Here is a 21,852-nt window from a genome sequence, read left to right on the forward strand (position 1 = left end):
TTGGTTAGATAATTGCATTAATGAGAAATTGAACAGGTGTTCCTAATAATTCTTTAGGTGAGTGTATTTTGTATTCACAGCAGAGATGATATAATACCCCAACACTGGTTTGTCCTGACAGGCACTTGAGTCAGCAGGGCCCTGGTTTCTAGTGATGCATTCTTTATTCAATTCTGGACCAAGAAACATTTTCTGGAACCCTTTGCTGTCAGATATTTTGAGTCTGACGGTAAAACAAAAAGGACTTTCCAGAGAAACATTTCAAAGATGTTTCAAAAAGCCATAAGTTGGAGATCCTCAAGCTCAACTATGGGGTCTTTGGTTTTTGCAATCTAGTCATTTCTGTAGGAAGTGATGGGGATTTGTTTTCCGAAGCTGAATAACAGTTGTTACAGGGTGACAGAGAATGATTGATTAAGTTACTGTTGGTACTGAAGTTGAGCATTGCCTTTTCATTTTCATTGAAAATTGACTAGTTCGAGGGAAGAAGGCAAGTACTTTTAAAACTCAGATTTCTTATTGAAGCCATTTAACCTAGGGTTCATCAAAGACGGAGCAATATGATTTGAAATTGCAGTACTGGATCAGCCTGACTGCTCTTCCTGCGTGGCAACACACAGCCTTGCATTAATTCTGGCTCTTCTTGGACCTGAACAATTTGAAGTTTCTTCCTGGTTACAGTAGAATTTAGATTATTAATTTGAAATGCAAAGTTAGCATTTTTAATCTTTCAAAGATAGATTAGTCTATCGCAATAGTCTGCTTCACTCGAGTGGTGAATTTAGGCACACCTTATTTTACAGGTGTTCACAAGAGCCGAGCAATTATACACATTGTATTCACATGTAGAGTCAGTGCAACTAAGAAAGTGAAAGTGTCCTCTAGTGTGAGGATGTATTTTAAATCGCCCGCATCACACAATCTTGCCCGTAGCTACTGGCTGCTATTCCAGTAATGTGAGGTAGGTGGGGGGGGGCTCTCCATCTCTCCATCTCAGCTGAAATAAAGTGTCCAGCTCTGAGCCACGGTCCTGATCTACTTCAAATGATCGAAATACGAACAGAAGAAATTAAAATAATTCTGAGAAATTCTACCATGATCGATAGATTAAATATCTAATTTAAACATGACTGTGTGCATCATGCATGTATATTTAACCTTCAGATGATCTGTAGTCTTGAAAATAAAGAGAATTGTAAGTTAACATGAGCTAAAACAAACAGGTTGAAATGGAGAAATGACCGTTGACTTACCTAGTCATGCAGAGCACTTTCTTCATGGTTTGGTAAGGACAGGTTTTGTGCTAGTCTCCCCACAGAAAAGAATATGGCTTCACCATCCAATGTAGCTTATGGGGATGTTCAACAGGAAAGAGAGCAGACGGATAATATTAATTTACATATGTTAACCTAGGTGTGGTACACAAAGATTGACCAGATTTCTGAGACTGATTTTTCAATGTTTGAGGAAGTGTTTGACTTTTGAGAGGTGTTGCTGCCTGGGTTTATAATAAACTAACACACACCAAAACACAGCCGCTATCAACTCCAATATTGGGTTTCCTCAATTTGACAACAGTACATTATTGTTATGCCAATATATTTTTACATACATGCCAGACCTAACCCCGAGTATTAAATGATTTGCCTCGCACCAAACAATAATCTGAGATATTGAATCCTATCAGTGCTATTTATCTCCACACAACGTACACATCTTTTCAATAACATTTTTAAATAGATTTCTAAAAGTGTCTTTGTTGTAGTTAATTGATTGAAGATCGCCACTAAAAATCTCTCTCGAAACTGGTGAGTGGTACATTATGTATATATATAATGACGTCAATACAGCAGTTGGACGGATCTAAGATATCCCAGTCTCTCTTCAGCAGACTGTCGTCAGATGGGATTTAAGGTCAGTTCCTCTTGGAACGACTACAAAAAACCCAGCCAGGTCAGATTCAGTGACGACAGAATCAGTTAGATAGATCTTTAAACATTCAGGTACTTTCATTGCACAGCAGGTTCTGTGTGTGGAAACATGCAGGTCCCTAATCCTAAACTATTTAATTAGACCTAATATATAATCAAGACACGCTGAGTTCTCATGTTAATGTATTCAGTGTAATTTGCAACTTAGCCATAATAAACCTTAAGCAAAGAAAAACCACAATACGGTAATACATTTGAATACCACCAAAAGTGTATGCATTTAGCCAAGAGGGAAATCAGCTACCACTGTCCAAATAATGCTCGTAATGATCATTTACCAGGGAAATTCAAAATTTGCTCACACTGTCTCAATTTTTGAAGAAAAAAAGACACCTTTATTACAGAGTCTGCATTTATTGAACAACAAAAGGATACAAATAGTTTTTCATTATTTTTATTGTTTGTTTTTTCTTTGTTTTTACACAAATTCCATTTTCTTCTTAAAGTCTTGGCCGCATGATGAACAGCCAACGCAAACTTTAGAGGGTACCACAATGCAAGACAAAGGAGGTTTTTTTTTTTTTTTTTTTTTTTTTTTTTTTAATAATAACTAGACCTATATAATCATTTAATATAGAAAATGGGTTAACAGTAAGTATTATATAGATTATTTACAGTATATTCCATGCTAAGAAAAAAATGTAGATACAGTACTGGTTACAGAACAACATCAATATGAAACAAAAAAAAAGGAAATAAAATTGTGATAAACATACAATGATAATATAGTTAAGGCTTAAATGTGTATAAAAATAACAAAAAAGTTAATTATTAATATTTAGACATGAGAAAATAAAAGATTACAAGACACAAGGAGGTCTTTTTTTATACATAAACATATCTATACAGAATTTTATGGGACACCCAAAACAGGATTAGTTATGTTCGATTTAAAATAGAAAAAGGGCCGAATGGTATATTTATTAAGTAAACGATAATTTCCATTTACTCCATTCTGAAAAAGAAAACTAAAAGGAACTCGATCAGAAAACTGACGGGATTACGGACCTCAGGGGAAGCAGGCTTTTCTTCCAATGAAATGACCAGACAGGACAATTATACATCTCTATTGGTTTGCAGGATCACGTTTCTGAAAATGTAGGATTTTCCAGTAAATGGGCGGTAAATGCCTACACTGCAGTCCCCGAATCCTACATGTAAACGGGGTTTTAAGGACGTTTCCACATCCTGTTTGAAGTCCTGGAGCAACTTTGTGCAGCAGCCAGGAATCCATCCCCAGCCATCTCTAGAAGTCTAACCTAGGAAAACGCCTGTGTTCACAGCCATGGCGTGCACATACAGCAGGCAAACGTAACTGCTGAGATTACGATATGTAAAAGTATGGCATTGTTGTGCTCATTCAGATTCTGAACAGATGAAAATCCTTGTACAACACAAGCCGTATTGCCATTATCAATGTATTTTCTGGAAAACAGAAAACAAATTTGAACTTCCAGGGTAGGAAATAAAAGAGAAAAGTACAAAATACACTGTATGTATCATCCAGGGCTCAATTAGAAATGAAGATAAAAACCCCAAAGAAAAAAGGTGTCTTAAAATGAATTTCTTATAATACTGTTGATGTAATTAACGTTATTCTGAAGGCAGTTAATCTTATTAATAAATAGACAGGAAATGTTGTAGATTTGCAGTTATTGTCCAAAATATATTTACAGACACTTGCCTCAGCTGTCTTTCTGTAAAACTCCTGGTTTAATCTCTTAAATATGAAATGTGTTAATTATCCTTGAACAGTAACCCATGAAGTGTAATTGGATTTTTAAGAACAGTCATCATGTGTAAAAAACAAAAAGGAAAAAAAGAAAAATGCAACTAGCTTTAACTCCAACTGGTGATGTGGCTCAAATGCTACCATGGTCCTAAGGTACCTTTCCACAAACTCCATCTCCCAAAAACACACTTTTTAGAAGGGGACAGTGACCACTAAAGGAGGAACTCTGACTGCCATCTTTAACTGCTGCTTAACCTAACTGATTCAGTTATTTTTTTTTTTAACATTGCCGTAGATAGTAAGACCTCCATGAGAAGCAAAAGTTTGCATTTGCCGGTTTCAGTTATACCTTAAAACCGCTGGACAGAAGTCTGTGCTTTTCAGTTTAAAAACATAATTTAAAAGTTAGTCACTCATCAACTCACCATGAATGTAGCCTTACCGATCTGCACTGTGTACAAAATACAATAAACAAATAAGGAAAAGCAGAAGAATGGGTTTTCCTCTTCAAAGCACTGTTTTGCATTTCGGGTACTTTCCTGACCTGTTTCATCATGATGCCGAGACCACAGCAGGTAAGAATGACTTGCAAGTGGGTCAAAAAGTCAACAAGTGCCCAATCTTTAGGAGAGATGCACTCCAAGCAAATAAGTGTACTAAAAGCATTTCCATTAAGAGAGAAGGTGTAACTCAATTTAAAATCAGCTTAAAAGTTCATATACAGTGCCTGGCAAAAGTATTCAGACCCTCTAAATTTTCACATTGTTGCTCTAAAGCTTGCAGTCATGACTCTTTGAAGCAGGTGTGATGTACACCAGAGGTTCCCAAACCGGGGTCCGCGGACCACTATGGGTCCGTGAGGGAGTGCTAGGGGGTCCGCGGCCAACCCCCCCACCCCCGGTATTGTTTTTAAATGCGGTCTGAAACAGTCAACCCCCCACTCTCACACGTTTTTACCGTATCAACCCCCCTCCCCCCTCCCACACGTTTACCATCACCCCCACCGCCCCCATCCTTTTGTAGGAGGGGGTCCTCGGTGAAAATCTAGGCGGCAAAGGGGTCCCTGGGTCAAAAGAGTTTGGGAACCCCTGGTGTACACTACCGCAGCCACAGATTCAAAGCAAAAACAAAAATAAATACATATTATGAACAAAAGACAGAAAAGTCAAAAGTCAAACCTAATTTAATTTACGTACACAAAATGACCTTAATGTTCCACACAATTAGTTGAGTGTCCTCGGTCTGCGTGCAGTAGTGTTTCTCATGGTTTCAGAATAAAAACACATGGTCTCTGTGAGATTCTTTGGCAAGGAATGCATTTCAAGCAAAGACTCAACCGTGATGACCAAGGAGCTTTGAAAGCAAGTCAGTGATAGAGTTATTGAGAAGTACAGGTCAAGAGAAGGATACAGAAAATATGAAAGTCTCTGAATATCCCTGTGAGCAGTCTACTCAATCATCAAGAGATGGATGGCATATTTTATCATAAGAACAATAACAGTGTCCAATCGAGAGGAGGCCATTCGAGCCATCATGCTCGTTTGGTGTCCATTAATAACTAAGTGATCCAAGGATCCTATCCAGTCTGTTTTTGAATGTTCCTAAATTGCATCACCCAGACACTGCCTAGATCAGGCCGTCCCTCCAAACTGAGCAGCCGGGCAAGAAGGAATCTGGCGAGGGATGCCACTGTGAAGCCGACGATCAGCACCATCACCCAGCACCATCCCTACAGTCAAGCCTGGTGGTGGGAACATCATGCTATGGTGAAACTTCTCCTCAGCAGGGAATGGAAAGCTTGTTAGGATTGAAGGAAAAATGTACAGGCAAATACTACAGGGAAACCTGTTTCAGTCTGATAAAGACTTAAAACTGGGGCAACAATACACTTTTCAGCAGGACAATAATCCAAAGCAGAAGGCCAAAGCTACTTAAGAATAAGAATGTCTTTGAGTGGGCCAGTCAAAGTCCTGACTGGAATCCCATGGAGAATCTGTGGAAAGACTTGCTTGCTGTCCTTAAGCTATCCCAGAGCACCTTGAGGGCTTGAGCTAATCTGCCAAGAAGAATGGCTACAAAATGCACCATGCCAGTGTGCAAAGTTGGTAGACACTCACACAAAAAGACTTGTGGATAGAAGTGTCTATAATTGGTGCTTCCACCAAATATTAAGTTGACAGGTCTGAATACTCAACATAATTCGTTGTACTTGTTGACATTTATTTTAACTTACCCCTAAAAGTCTTCAGTTTGAGCATTCATGATTTGGAAAAAAAACATGCATAATTGTGTAATTTCAGCTTAGGGAGGGTCTGATTTCACCAGGCACTATAGGTGTAGGATGTGGGTTTTAAAAATCAAACTTTGGAAGCCTTGTTGCATCCAGCACAATTCGGACATTTTCTATTGAATAATTGAGAGTTTGAAAAAACAAAAGTGCACCAAACAAGAAAGCACCGTTTGCACATCCTTAATTCTCACGAGTCGAAATGCATGGATTTGAGATGCCGGGCGGTTTCGCTTTCCTATTAAACTCTTTCTGGAATAGGAGATTGTCAATATGTGCCAGAGATTAGATATCTTTATCCATTTGCATCTGCTTATGATAACACATACCCCTCAATGAATACATTATCTGTAATTTTCTAAATACCGATTAAAACACGATTGTAAGTATTTTGCTAAAATTGAGGTTCCCTGAACGAAGCTCGTAAAGCACCAATAATCAGACTTACTGTGGATGCTAACATGGATTTTTTGGGCTAGTTAAGAGGAAGTTGCCCCAAAGAATCGGCAACCATCACTCTGGAACTACAGAATCCTAATCAGTGGTCAGATCAGAAGATAACCTAAACCAAAAGAAAACGTGAAAACAAAAAAAACAAAATGGGGGAGGTCCTTATTTTACATTTGAATACCTATGGTCAGAAGTCTTAGCTGCCTGTAGCAATGCATTTTCATTTATTGTCTTCTTAGACATTAGAAATCTTTTTTTTTGGCCAATACTGTAAGGCCTGAAAGTGCTCTAAATCATCTTTGGGATGTCCCAACCCCACCCCCTTTACAAACAAACAAAACCTTAATAAACTTTTTTTCCTCCTCCCAAATATTCCTGTTAAAATACAAATACAGTCTGGCACATCTTTTTGGAACCCAAACTTGGAATAAAAATAACAGCAACTGGTATTTGGGCTTCAAAAATAACAAAAAATCTAAACTAAACTAAAAACAGTTGACCTTGGTGTCAGGGACTCTCTGGGAGGACGCCTCTCGCGCCACTCAGATCAGAGAGATGCGGATGGGGATGCTGGGCGACTCCGTCCTCTGAGGGGAGTGATGGTTCACCAGATGTTCAACCACTGTATGCTTCGACATGTGCTTCATAAGGTAGGTCTCCTGCAAGGATACATGGGCCGGCTTACATTAAAATCCATCGGTCAGGAAGCATTTAAATAAACCTGCAGCAGCATGCAAATCTTAAAATACATCCATCAACACTGGCATTCATTCTGAGATCACAATGTGAACACTTTCCTGCTCGGACCCACACACAGTGAAAGGACGCATACCTTGCATTTGACAAAAAGCGGCCATTGCTGATCCACCAGATCAAGTTCAGAATACGGATCCAGAATAAAAAGGCAGTTAGACCAGCACACAAAACAGTGTCACCTGTTCCACAGCATTTTACTTCAACAGTTCTGTGTTGCTACAGGATCTTTGACTTCTCTGATCCGTCGCAGTTCCTCCAACTGTGTTCACATTAACTATGTGGTGGCAAACGTTTATTTCCGATATGTATCTTCAGGCTACTGTAGCCTATAATCCCCAGTAATGGAGTCAAATCATTTAAAGTTCTGACACACTAACAGTGTTTTCTTGCTTCCAGTAATGACTCCATTATACATGTTTACAGTGAGGGAAAAAAGTATTTGATCCCCTGCTGATTTTGTACGTTTGCCCACTGACAAAGAAATGATCAGTCTATAATTTTAATGGTAGGTGTATTTTAACAGTGAGAGACAGAATAACAGCAAAAAAAATCCAGAAAAACGCATTTCAAAAAAGTTATACATTGATTTGCATCAATGAGGGAAATAAGTATTTGATCCCCTATCATTCAGCAAGATTTCTGGCACCCAGGTGTCTTTTATACAGGTAACGAGCTGAGATTAGGAGCACTCTCTTAAAGGGACTCTCCTAATCTCAGCTCGTTACCTGTATAAAAGACACCTGGGAGCCAGAAATCTTGCTGATTGATAGGGGATCAAATTTAACTTTTTTGAAATGCGTTTTTCTGGATTTTTGTTGTTGTTATTCTGTCTCTCACTGTTAAAATACACCTACCATTAAAATTATAGACTGATCATTTCTTTGTCAGTGGGCAAACATACAAAATCAGCAGGGGATCAAATACTTTTTTCCCCTCACTGTACATAATTGCAATAGGTCGTTTTTATATATTTCAAGTTTTTTCTTTCTGGAATCGTATCTCATACCATTTAACTGTTCTAGAATTTTAGCACTAGTTACATCAAAACTGTGACCCAAGCAACCAAGTGCTAATTCACAAAACATACTTTACCATAAAATTATATTTTTTTAAAACCTCTAGCAAGAGCCAGGGTTTTCCCACTCCTGGCTCTGGGGCAACACTGCACTATTGTTGTTTGTGTCCCCACCTAAGCTCATACACTACTAAGTGAAGAGGAACAAATATTTCTAGATGTGAGGCGGAACTCCTGTTTTTTTTTTTTTTTTTTTTAATGGAGTAAAGTCTGATAAGATACAAGCTGGAGGTATTTGTTTAATGAGGGAAAACGATTGTAAAGTGTGCCCATTGAACTCGCTGATTGAGGAAGGTTTTCCGAGAAGAGGCCGTAGTCATGCACACTTTGTTTGCGTTTCTTGATGTACGGTTGTTTGCCCTCAACATGCTGCTGCTCTGCATCCTCAGTAAATAAACTGATTGGTCAGGCACATGTTGGGTATATCCTTCATGTCTAAGCCGCGTACTCAGTCACTCTCGAGCATTTTCCCAGCATTGGGTATAAAAGATTTCGGTCATCGGCATATCAACTTTATCCTCCCCATCTGGTTCAAAATTTTGCTGGTTCAAAATCCTTACAAGTTAATTTATGGAACTGATTAAGGTTATAGTAGTCAGAAAAGATACATTATTTATGCCTTTTTGGGCTGAGGCTCAAGTATATATGCAATATGTATGCAGAAATTAAAAACCTCACACAATCAGACCATTTGCTCACTCAGACATGCGTGTCATGTGTGTCTGTACACGCCACCCTGACATCCTTCTGGTTTCTGCCTTTCAAAAGATGAAACGTCACTGGGCATCTATCTAGGAATATACCTGGGAGGCACTGTTCAGAAATGCAACAATACACACTAGTGTACATAGTACAGAAGCGGACTATGGCAACCAGTTTTGTTTTCCCTTTTGCTTATTATCTAATGAGATCATAGTCACGTACAACAACAAAAACTGAAAAAAAAGGGCAGCAGAAAACTAACAGAGAAAAGCTAAGAACGACCACATTCCACTACTCCAGGGATGAGCTCTCTGTCACGTTACTGACTCCCAGCCCCCCGCTGTCACTTACTGAGGTGTAGGCGCGGCCGCACATGCTGCAGCAGTAGGCCTTGGCGTTTTTAATGGCGTGCGCCGAGAGGTGGATCTGCAACGAAGCGGAATCCGAGTACGCCCTGTAGCAATTCGGACACTTGTACGGCTTGTCTTTGTTGTGCTGCCTCTGGTGCGACTGAAAACAAGGGAAAGTGAAAACCAGCAATTATATAAACATGTATACATACCCTGTGTCATACACTTCGCAGCGTGACACAGGGAATTGATACTGTGAGCTTGTCCACTCCATAATCACAAGACCAGACCGGCATTTTCTGTGCACTGTGGCCCGCATTCACGCTACTGACCTGTAGGTTAGAGAGCTGAGTGAAGGCTTTTTCACAGCCAGGGTGAGCACATTTATATGGCCGGTCACCAGTGTGGATTCTGCGAACAAACAAACAAAAGAAATTAGGAAATTCAAATTCACATCATAATTCACTGGCATGAATTCTGTCAGCACAGAGTACTAGTACAGCACTAGTGTCTGATCACATTGGAGTGCAGGTTGTGTGTTATGGTTTTCTAACAGGGGATTCAGTGTTAACGTATTGATGGTTAAGACTGTTGTGACTGATGTAGCTCTGTGCAGGAGTGTCTGTTTAGCTGTGGACACTGCTGGTTCAATGGATTAAAGGAGACTATCGCTGAGAGGGATGAGACCGGGCTTTGACCTGGTGTGCTGCTGCAGATGCGACAGCTGGCGGAAGGACTTCTCGCAGTAGGAGCAGTGGTAGGGCTTCACCCCCAGGTGGATTCGCAGGTGCTGGGCCAGGTAGGAGGCGTTGGCGAAAGACTTGGAGCAATGCGGGCACTTGTGGGGCTTGGCCTCCGTGTGCGACTTGGAGTGGATCTGCATCTCCGACTTGGTGAAGAACGTCAGTGGGCACACTTTACACCTGGTGGGCACAAAAGCACGAGAACCGACCCCCAGAGGCTGTAAGTGATGACATAGACCTGTGGTCCACTGCACACATGGGGCACCTGCCTCAAGCATCACCCTCACCCCACAGGCCGGGGTCCTGCAGGGGCCTGACACGGCAGATTGAGCAACAGGAAATCAAGTGCAGTAGAAACCTAGAAAACATAGTTACTAAACATCAACAACAACAGAAAAAACTCAGATCAGCTTGAATAGGAACCAGGACTGATCCAGAACCAGGCCAAAAGACCACTGCACTGCAGGTCATCAAAACAGCTGTCTGACAGGTCACAGCCACAACAGGCCATTGAACGGCCTCTGAAATGACATTACTTCCTTCCTTACTTAACTCCATTACTGAGAGATATTGACCACTATCTTAAAGCACATCAAGCACCCTGGTCTCAGAATGGAAATCAACCCGCTTAGCCGTTTTATTTTTACTTTTTAAACTTTCTACCTTTCCTTTCGGACATGCGGACCCCTAGTTCACATTTATTTACCTCAGGTAGTCCAGCTTTTCTTATGCTCCCATACATAGTTTTAATTTCTGTGCCTTGCAAATTGTATAGCGTCAACACCAGCATCTGTGCATACAGCGTCAACACCAGGGTGTTTTGGTGATTTGGGATCCTAGGAGTTCAGAAGCTTATTTATTTATATATTTGTTTATTGCTGAATTGTGCAACATTATAATTCACTCAATCTCCAGGGCCTATTCTTGTGACTTTTATTTCTCTAGTTATTTATTCTGAAATGTCAGCCGCAGGCATGAGTACGGCTCTAAAGAGGAGTTGCCGTGAGGCTGAAGGATGCCACTGTCCTCACGTCCGTAAGGCAATATCTTTTTACACCACAGTCTTTGAAAATGTGATGCAGAGAAAATCCATTTTGAAATCTCACCCAATAGGCTTCTATCCAATATAACCATTTCTCTGATGAAGTCTGCACTGCGAAGAGGCGCATGACTTTGATCTGAACTTTTCTCAGGAATGAAATCTCTGAATAGAGAAAAATTGGGAATGATCTACCGTGCCTTACTGTAGGAATGTCTGCGTTATTTTACTACTGGTGCACCTAAAAACACATGCTTGCCTCGGAGGCCGCATAAAAAGCTGGTAACAACGCAACGTTCCTTTTTTTTTTTTTTACACACATATATACATCTTCTGCTATCCTGTGACTATCCCTTTTCTCTGTTAGATAAATAAAACCTGTTTGCATCAATTGGAAGTCAGACGTATTTCTTCAATTCTTCAATAATATTTCTTTATTATTTTACAAGCAGCTGCATTGTCGCAATATTGTTTAGAACTTCCATCGTCCCGCTACAACCTACAGGTTATGCAATGTTGTTACCTTAGCAAAGTGCTTTCACTGGGCAAAACATTTTATTAACAAACCATTTTTGTGGCGACATGTTGAGAGTAGCAAGCGAAAACACAGCAATATGGCGGATGCACATAGCAAGACTGTTACTAGTACAGAAGAACGGGGGAAAAAAGGAGTTCGGGAAGTGAGAGGCCCATTGAAAAGATATCTGCGAGTAGTAGTACAATTCATCAGTGAGAAGGCTAGTGATAAAGATACTGAGCCTTTGCAGTGGTGGAAGAACAATATGCATCGCCTTCCTCACCTGGCCAAACTAGCTAAACAGTTTCTTTGTATCCCTGCCACCTCTACTCCACGTGAAAGGCTTTTTTGTGACAAGAAAACGTGCCAGCCTTAGCCCTAGCCACGTTGATATGCTGGTGTTTTTACATGGCAAACCTTGCATAATGTGTTAGTTTTTCAACATGTTGTGTCATGTTAAAATGTGAAAACACAATTAAACAATCAGCACAGTTTCCAGGAAACAACTATATTATCTACTATATAGTGGGGGTGCCTTTTCTGCATTATTAAATGCAAAAAATATAATTAAATCGGAATTAACAGATTAATCAATTAATTGTATTCGTGTCCATTATTTAAATAATCGCTCAGCACGCCTCTAGCTCACTTCCAAAGACAAATGAAAGTGAATGCAGTCCTCGCCTATAGCAGGGTTCCTGGCTACGCTCTGAAAATTAGGAATTGTACCATCAGGTTTGCCAAGAAAATGGCGGTCAGATGGGCTTCACAAAGGGCACCAACAGACAAGTACAAGTACAAGACAAGTACATGGAAATCTATATTTTGAGTATATTTACCATTTGAATGTGCCATTTATATAAAGATTTGACGTGTATTTGTTGTCGGTACAAAGCATAAAAATAAGACATAACACCAAAATCATCAGACCCATCAATTTATAATCTTAATTTCTCTGCGGTTGTGAAAGACACACAGTTGTCTATTATTTTCCTTAATATACATTTTAAATATCCTGATAGTGTTTGAAAGACAGAATCAATTTTGGTTATAATCCAATTTACCAAGAACCATCAGAAGCATTTTAATGGACTAAATTTGTAAACAATAGTATTTTTATTGTTTATTATTATTACAGAAATTCTCATCCCCCATGAGCCCCTGGGGCAGCATTGTCACATTCCTATGTCAATCCCTGCAAAGGGACATGGAGACCTGCCCTAGCTCTCCTAAAGACTTCATAACAATTGCTGTCCTGTCTCAAAGTAAAAAACTGCAGCTTTTACAGATTTATTTATTTATTTTTATAAGTGCCTTTTAACTTTCAGAGACCTCTGACCTCTGGGCTTCATTTAGAGTCGTATTTCATGCTTGAGGATAAGCCTGCGGTTCTGTGCTTCTACCCTAGAGGGCGCTGTTGAGAGAAATGCAGATCTTCATTGCAGAAGATTGATTGGAATCAGGTATTTTGTGACGTGAATGTATTTGGTGAAGTTTTAAATCAAAATCTTTTTTGAATGTTTCATTATTATTATGAATTTCACAGAGGAGGATGGTCATCCCCTTCCTCCTCTGAAGAGCCTCCCCTGGTTGAATCGTAACTATTCACAGTCCAGCTGGTTTGCGACTGTTTCATGACCTTCCGGTTTCCCTACCCTGCCGACTACAGGATTAAAAAAAGTCCACAATGTCTGTTGAAAAAAGCACAATATAGCCGACTCGCTATAAAATAACACCAAGATACAGCAGACATTCAAACACTTCTGGCCATGCTGTATGTATACAGTACAGTATTGTAACTGTTTTTCTGTTCTATAAAACCCCTGTTTTTAGGCTCTTGACGCACACGGTCTCATTAGTGTAATTGTGATTTTGCAGTAGTAATGTTTAAATCATGGCACCTAAATGTGCAATAATTACACCAAACTTGTTATTATAATTCTACATTCCACATGAGACATTATGCAGTCTGTTATAATATTTCAAGTTACTTTGACTAGTTGTGAAATTGCAAACTGCTGTTCATGCTCTTTTCTTTATATTCATTTCTGTTTTATAGTAAATACAATGATAAATAATTTCCACAAAGACAATAAAACTACATTATTCCTTATCAAGGGTTAAACAGCTGTGGGATTATGAGGCAAGTATAATGCTATATTTTAATTTTGAACATTTGTGACTAATGCAGTGGCTCTGAACTCCAGTCCTCCATGGATAAAGCAGACAAGGGCTGGTTCTCCTCAGTGATGGTTTTATAACCTACAGAAGCTTTTTGAGAAGCAGCCACCACTTCAAGTCAGAATGAGTCAAAGTTCTTCACAAGTATCGACATGCAAGTCATTTCCTGAAAGGCTGCCTCTATCATGACCATCAAATCCCGATTAATCAATTATGGCGTTGCTGAACCTCAGGCAACCCCACTTGTTCTGCCACTTTATTCTAAGAGAACTGGAAAACATGAAAAAGAAATGATCAATAAATGAAATCGCGGTATTCTGTACTCTTAAGAGGTACTCTACTGCTTAATTTCCAACCTGTAGGTTTTCCCCTCTTTGGCGGCGATGGTGACGGTGGATTGGTCTGTGCCTGAGGCCAGGATTGGATATGGCACCACCAGGAGAGGGCCCGAAGGGTTCTCAGCCTTGATCTTCTTGCGCCCACGCTCCATCTTGGGAGGAGGTCCCAGGAGCCCCGACAGGCCTCCACTCTTGATTTGATCCATACCGGGCCCGCTGGCCAAACCCGAGATGATGTTGGGCGACGAGGCTCCGCCCAGACGGCTCTGGCTACTGGACGTGGGCGTGGTGGGGGTGATGGCATCCGAGGTGTTGTTGTGACTGCCCGTGCGAGACGACAGTGCCAGTCCTGCGGGGGGTGGGGAGAGGGAGACAGCGCATCATGTTTTTTAAAGATTCAGAACATGTAGTAGGAGTTACAAATCTTACTTCATGTACATCTTGAGCAGAACATCATCTGTTTCTTATTTCGATAAGAGTAGACACTAAAGTTTGGGATGAAAACAAAAAGCTACAAAAGAACATGAAAGTAATTCAGAGCCTCAGGATCACCATTTCCCCGTCACCTGATGTGATTCTCTTTCAGTTTGGCAAATCCAAGTTAGTTTGAAATGTATTTAATTGTCTTTTCTAGTTTTGGTGCAAAAAAAATTCCACCCATGTCCTCCCATGCTAGCGGCTGAACTTTCTTACAAAAATATCTATTTTATTCCCTCTGTATCCTGAATATGGTGAAGAAGTATAGATTTGATATGGTCCTGTGACAAGTCAAGTAATGTCAACTTCTCAAAAATGTGCATGACGATATCAAGGCCTGGCCAATTTTAAAATATAACTAATAAGTTCCCAATTAAATCACCCCTTAAACACTTTTAATGCAGGATCCCTCTGGAAAGAAGCAAAAACCCTCTTAGTAATTTGCGTTTGTCAAGGTTGGGGGCAAAAAGTACACAATCATGGACGAAGTTTGCAATTCTGAGTTAAAGGTGCAAAAAGCCCCTTCTCACCTTACCAGGATTATAAATGAGTGCATCCCTGTACCAATTTACCTTACCAATCCCTGCACCTGTAAACCGTACCAATTTAATATCACACAAAGTAGGAATAAACATACTGAAAATTGCACTCACACAAATCTAATGAATACTAGAACAGTTAATACCACACAGCCTGTTTGGAGAAAAACAATCCTTTAGACACCTGACATTAAATGCAGTATAACGCCATGAAAGCACATTGTGGAGGAATCTGAGGCTGACTGGGCACACAAAGTGTTAGACGATGGCACAGGTCATCAGCTGAGAACATTTAGCCCCGTTTCATCTGACAGGAACCCCATTGAGACTCCTAGAACAATCCCAGAGATGGGCACCGCCTGACTGGACCACTTGCTCCAGCACATATCCATCACCTTTTATGTAAAGTGCATTTTACATTGTTGAGAACGATCGATCAGATATTAAATAAGTATAACTATTTATAACCTGAATGAGTACCAAAGCAGGAAAGAGGAACAGAGCCGCACAGGATAAAATCCAAAGCTGAATAATTATTAAATGCTTTATTATTATTATTATTCACAGCATAGTCCAATCTTGTCTCCGGGGTTGGAATGTTGTATTCTTGATCATACTTTGAGGTGCCATCTCAAGAAGTAAAAAGAGAAGGATTTCATATGCCAGGGAAAATAACAGCTTCATTAACACAGTTTCAGTCTCATACAAGTTTAATATCAAAAGACTGAGAAATAAATATAAAAACAGCATCTTTTAACACTGGCAAATATTAAGACAACGTATAGTTTTGAGGTATCATAATACATTTGCACTTAATTCAGTGTAGATCTTTACCTGCTTTCATCATTTGGAAAGGGGAAAGTTACCACTTGAGCCCTGAATGAGCAATCCAAGCACCTCGACACAGAGCATGTCAAAATTACAAAGGTACGCTTACATCCACACACATTACCATGTGTTCAAAACAATAGAAAGTCATAATATGTAAATGACAACTATATAACTTGTCTTTTTAAAGTTTTTCTACAATTAACAAGGAGTTATTTTAGCACCCGTAAAGTACAGAATGCAGAATTTTGCTTTTGTACGTCAAAATATATTCAGTTAAAATATTCTGCAAGAGAAGATTCTATTTAAATACCTTAAACAGAGAATACTGAAGAACAGAACGATTTAGCTGGGGTAATATTTGTGTATATAGTACGTAGGTTCAAGTTATTTTCATGACATAACTTGGGATGTGTCATTCCCACTATAATGCAATTTTGACATTCTCCAAGTGTTTTTTACGTTTGGTTATTTTTGCTGTCTTTTGGTTTTGAAATTGTTCAACAATTGCACAAATTGCCAAATCAATGACGATGTGATTACCTGATAGGTGGTTCATTCTAGTAGGTTGGTCTATGATTTGACGCAAATGCCAGTCCTCCCACAATCCTTTAGCTTTTACAGATGTCTTATCATCCAAGTTTACATCACCAAGAATAAGGCCTGTTAGAGATGTGCAGAAAACCCAGATTTACGAGAAACATTGGATAGAATCAACAAACAAGATCACCTTAAAGAGAGAGATAAGCACTGCTAAAGTAAAGGGTTATGGGTTTATATATGCACAGATGTTCCCCCCCACTTCCATCCTGTTCACCACTTCCCAGCTGCAAGGTGTCTTAACCCCTTCACGTCTGACTCAATACGGAAATGCCAGGCCTGGTTAGTATACAGGTTAGAACATCAGTGGAACAATTAGTAATATTGCCATTTACATTAGTCTGATTACATGACTTGCACTTGTCAAGCAGAACCGAACCCACAGCTTATAAATGGGGAGACCATTTGGACGTTCTTGCTCATGTGCTTTCTAGAAGTTACTTAACTGAAGCATTTCACTGTTGTATACATATGCATACGAGTAAAAAGCTAATGATCAAATTAATCTAAAGTTAGAACTATTGATAACCTTGAAGATTAAGACTTTGAAAAGTGCAAGATAAGATGTAGTTAGCGTTGCATCAGACAGAAGCAATGAGATGAGACGTTTAGTTCGGTTCCTGTCACAGCAATGAGCGGCGCAGATCCTCACAAAAACCATACGATCCAAGTCAGAGAGAAGTGGAAGAAACACGGTGAACTCATCCACCTCAACACTCCTGCTTTTTCATCCTTTTCGGTTGTAGTTTTTAATTAAGCTTGTCCTAGGCCGATCTTTAAAATCAGTTTAAGACTTTAACACTATTTTAACAATATTTTTAGTCCCTAACAAAGTAATATGCAAAATTACATCTAAAACATTAGAGGAGTTTACAGACGAGGGGGAATTCAGCGAAGAATTTCTCAAACATTGAAAAAAAAAAAAAAAAAACTTTGGTAGTTTGCATTAGAGGTCTTCACGGGTCCACCAGAACCCGAGGACCCGGGACCCAATCAGGGACCCATACGGGTTCGGTCCATATTTTAAACGGACAGTCGGGTCCAGCTTGGGTGCCATTCTTGTACTTCGGGTCCTGGGTCTGTTTAACATTGTGTGTAATACCTTAGTGACGTGATGACTTTACCAATTGATGATTGGCTCTTATTTTGTAGGCGGGACTTATTCCGCCATATCGGTGTTTGACAGATGGACGTAAACCGAGGTGCATTATTGGCATCGGCACGATTTTTGAGATATCGTGGTTGGAGTTCGTTCGCTTTGTACATCTAAAATCTATGGTCAGACGCGTCTCAGAACACAGGTGACAGCAAATTAGTAATGCTAACATCAGCGACCGTGGCACTGAACGAGCATCGTTATTATAGTTCAAAAGGGCAAACAGTGGAAGTTATCATATTATGTGAGATACAAAAAACTGCAAAGCTGCAAAGTCGCATTTGTCATCCGCCACCATGACAGCAAGTGGACATTTGAAGCTGAAATAATGAGTGATGAGTGAATTATACACGCACTTTCAATCAGCAAGAGAGGAACAACCTGGTATTTTACCAGCTTTCTTGGCAAGGAGGATGGATTGTGTGCTTCACGGAAGGTACAGGAGAGAAGCTACTAACGTTGCATTAGGTAAGTTTACACAAAGTTTTATTTTCACAACTTGTAAATTAACTTGTTAATAGCAATTAGCTGTGGGATCTGTGCCGATCGGGTTCAATCGGATCTGTGTGTCCCAGCCGGGTCCGGGTCCAGATTAAAATAAAATACGGGTCTGAGTCGGTTCCGGGTAGTACATTTACGGCATTTCTCGGTTCTGCACAGGTCCGGGTCCAGGTACAAACTTTCAAATAATAGACGGGTCTGGGTTGGTTCCGGATAGCACATTTCCGTGTCTCTTCGGGTTCGGGCACATTTTTGGACCCGTGAAGACCTCTAGTTTGCATGTCATGCCTAGTCTGCTGTCTACATGCATGCCTGGCTCTAGTCTTGAACTACACAGTGTAATTTAAAATCAGATAAAGACAAGTGCTTATCAAGATCTATGAAACTCGCTGAATGGGCTGGTGTAACGGGTCCAGATTAGAGGTTGACCGATAGTGGATTTTCAAAATCGATACCAATAACAATAATTAGGGTGGGGGGGGAAAGCTGATTTCCGATTAATCGGACGATTCTTTTTCTTTATCAATAAAATCAATATATATTCTATAAAATATATAGCACTCAGTGTAAAATCGCAACCGTTAAAATAGATAAATTCAAAATCTGCAAAATTTTGAAAATTGGGAAAAAAAACAGGGAGTTTTGAAGAATGAATTTATTGGCAAGTTTTTGATAAAATGACAGCATTAATTCAACATTACCCTTTTAAGATCATTGATGAAAATAAACTACACAATGAAATTATAGTAATAAACATTGGGTAATTTACTTATTTTCATATATAACTGTTAGCTGTAGAATGTGTAGATGAGAGGCTCACTGGCTGTGGTCAGCTGTGGCCTGAGGGCAGAGCTGCCTGTGACTGTCACTCTCAAACAGGCTCAGTAATAGCAGATGCGCTGCTGGCTCTGCTAAAACAGAGACGAGACAGTATTTCACACTTTCCATTTGTAGATTTGTTTAGTAGAAGTCCTCTTTTATTTCTCAAAAAAACGCATGCAGATGTAAACATAAAATAAACTTGACCGCGCCACACATTGCGCCACAAACTTTTATTTATAGATTTTCGTGTTGCATTTGCAAGTAATAAAGGCGGCTGCTGTTATTTTACAACCGGATTCGCAAGGAAACATTAGAGCTTTCTGGAATCATAAGGGCGTCACCATGTACACAAACGCCTAATGATTGTAATCCACACGAATAAACAAATTTACACAAATAAGATTCAAAATAAAATAATATAAATGAACAGGTTCTTTAACAAATTTGAATCTACAAGTAAAAGACTTGTGCAAATAACCCAGTAGGAATGAAAGATTCCATGATTTAAATGCCTAACCTGCTTTGCGTGTACAAATATCAAATAAACGTAGCAATTGTTATTCTTCAGTACTAAACTGCTTAGGGGACATAAATAATATTTTTTTGACTTCCTGATCAAATAAATGGTATAATCCCCTTCGAAACACAGTATTTCATTGGTAGAAAAAGTAATGCAGTGGGGAAATGTTACTGTCTGAAAGCTCCGAAATGTCTGCGGGTTTTCGGGTTATAAGTGCCAAGAAGCTATTTATAATACTGTCAGAGTCCTAAACAAAGTACCTTCCATTTTATCTTGTTTGATTTAGTGTCACGACAACTTTTATTGACAACTTTACGTAACTCTTCTCTCAGCCGAAGTTGAGCGAGCATCAATTTTAAGTCAGTGATGGTTTTCACCACTAGAGGCTGTGTTTTTCCACAATAACAAGGATATTACTGCGTACAACAACAACAAAAAACTAAAAATCGGCCATTTAATCGGCTTTCATTTCTGATAGTTTCAAAAAGCTGTTATTGGCCCCGATTAACTGGCCCATCGATAAATCGCTCGACCTCTAGTCCAGATGCGCATGGATTTTGGATTATTTTAGGTAGAGTAGTGCAGGACTAGTCCTGAACTAGGTTTGTGAAACCAGTGGTCAGTTTTAAAATAACGGAAGGTTTAAACATGCATTTCCTTCCTTCCAGAAAAGGAGCAAGAGAATGTAGTGTCAGCCCGAAGGATGTCCCTTTCGTAACGTATTGCCACAAATATCCACTCGAGATCGATATTTTACCATGAAGAACATTATGCAGACGTTCCCAGAAAGCATGTAACTGATCTGTTCATGTTTCTAATAGTTTTCAACAGGAGCCATAAATCCAGACCCTCAACCTGACACCTGTTTACAGCACAGAATCACCTGTTCAAAATAAACCCCACCTCACCATAGCGGGGGATGCATCAGATTAATTTTCTTTGGCTGCATTGCCGTCTTTTTATTTCCATCCAGTACGTGTAAAATGAAAGGTGACTCAGCGTTGGACTTACATACTAAGTTTATAACCTTTAATTTGCTTTAAGTTTTGAGTCATGAATTAGTGATGTTTGTGATTAATGAAGGCAGTACAGAAGGCAGTGTACTGGGGTGATGCTACACCAAAATCTTTCAAAATCCAAATATCTGATTTCCATTATTCTTTCCCAGGTGTATATGTATCTAAACAATGACTGCTTGTGACATTATGACGTTATGGTCTACTGAAGTGACCTTGGGGGGGGCAAAGTTTTCCACTCCACTTGATTTACAACAGAGGGCTTTCAAATGACTATGATACATATAGTAAGATGATGATTCCTATACTGAATATCTGTGACCTGGGGAATCTGAATAGGAGCTCAGAATCGCAATCTTTCTAACGTGTGTTAAAGGTAAAACACCCATAAAGCTGTGCTTTTTGATCATGACTTATTTTTGTTGTTTCCTTCCAGATTTAACACAATAATTGATTTGATTCTGAATAAGATCTTCCTACGGTTTTCTGAACTTTGGCAGTAAAAAGCATCCTGACGGACACATCACATGAACTCCAGGACAGATATCGCTCGAAAATACATGACTGCTCCTGTCAGCATTAAATATGTAACTGCAGGTGCTCAAAGTACTTATACAGCGTTTACATTTTCATTTCATCAGTAAATTGTGTAATATTTTAATGTAAAAACATTTTAAAAAGTGTGGTGTTTAATATTACACTTTCAGTGTGATGGCTGGCTTGGAAAGGGGTTACGAACAACAATTTAAGGATGAAGGCATTGAGACACAAAGTTGACATTTGGCACAGATATAGTTAAAGTATTTCGAGGTTATAAATCATTGTGGTAGGGAATTGCCCACATGGTCAAACCTCTGCTGTGAGGGCACAATGGTCCCCTTTTGTGTGACATCTACAAAATTGAAAAGGTATGAACTTGATTAATTTGGTATAATCCCCTGTAGGTATAGTTTTTGAATAAAATCATATGTTTTGTTCCTGATGATGAGCTAGTAGTGCTACCTTAAAAGAGGGGGTGGGGGTGGTGGACAGATCTTCATTTATGTTTCTTTCTCTGACAAAACACAATCAGAAGATCCGTATGATCAAAAACGTCCCGTTTGACCGGACGAGAGGTGGCAATGGGGATTGAAAGCAGCTCCCCGGGATTAAAAAAAGCCATGAAGGGACAGCGTTGCAGTCAAAGCAGCAGATGACGCAGGGTGGAAGGAAGGAAGGAAGATGTCATGCGA

At 39.6% G+C, this 21,852-nt stretch overlaps 1 protein-coding gene across 6 annotated transcripts in view; it reads right to left on the reverse strand.

The window, feature by feature from the left end:
- Positions 1-2,325: 2,325 nt before the first annotated feature.
- The window catches only part of LOC136714158 (zinc finger protein 362), a 40,330-nt gene continuing 20,803 nt past the window's right edge, over positions 2,326-21,852 (reverse strand). For all 6 annotated transcript variants that reach the window (XM_066691478.1, XM_066691481.1, XM_066691483.1 and 3 more), the window contains 6 exons: positions 16,549-16,668; positions 14,180-14,510; positions 10,042-10,266; positions 9,676-9,754; positions 9,345-9,503; positions 2,326-7,119 (listed from right to left, as the gene is read on the reverse strand). In XM_066691478.1, coding sequence (XP_066547575.1) covers positions 7,003-7,119; positions 9,345-9,503; positions 9,676-9,754; positions 10,042-10,266; positions 14,180-14,510; positions 16,549-16,668 — 1,031 coding nt within the window. In that variant the 3' untranslated portion in view covers positions 2,326-7,002. The remainder of the gene's footprint in view (positions 7,120-9,344; positions 9,504-9,675; positions 9,755-10,041; positions 10,267-14,179; positions 14,511-16,548; positions 16,669-21,852) is intronic.

This window comes from Amia ocellicauda, chromosome 18, assembly GCF_036373705.1.
Source record: "Amia ocellicauda isolate fAmiCal2 chromosome 18, fAmiCal2.hap1, whole genome shotgun sequence".
Classification (NCBI taxonomy): domain Eukaryota; kingdom Metazoa; phylum Chordata; class Actinopteri; order Amiiformes; family Amiidae; genus Amia; species Amia ocellicauda.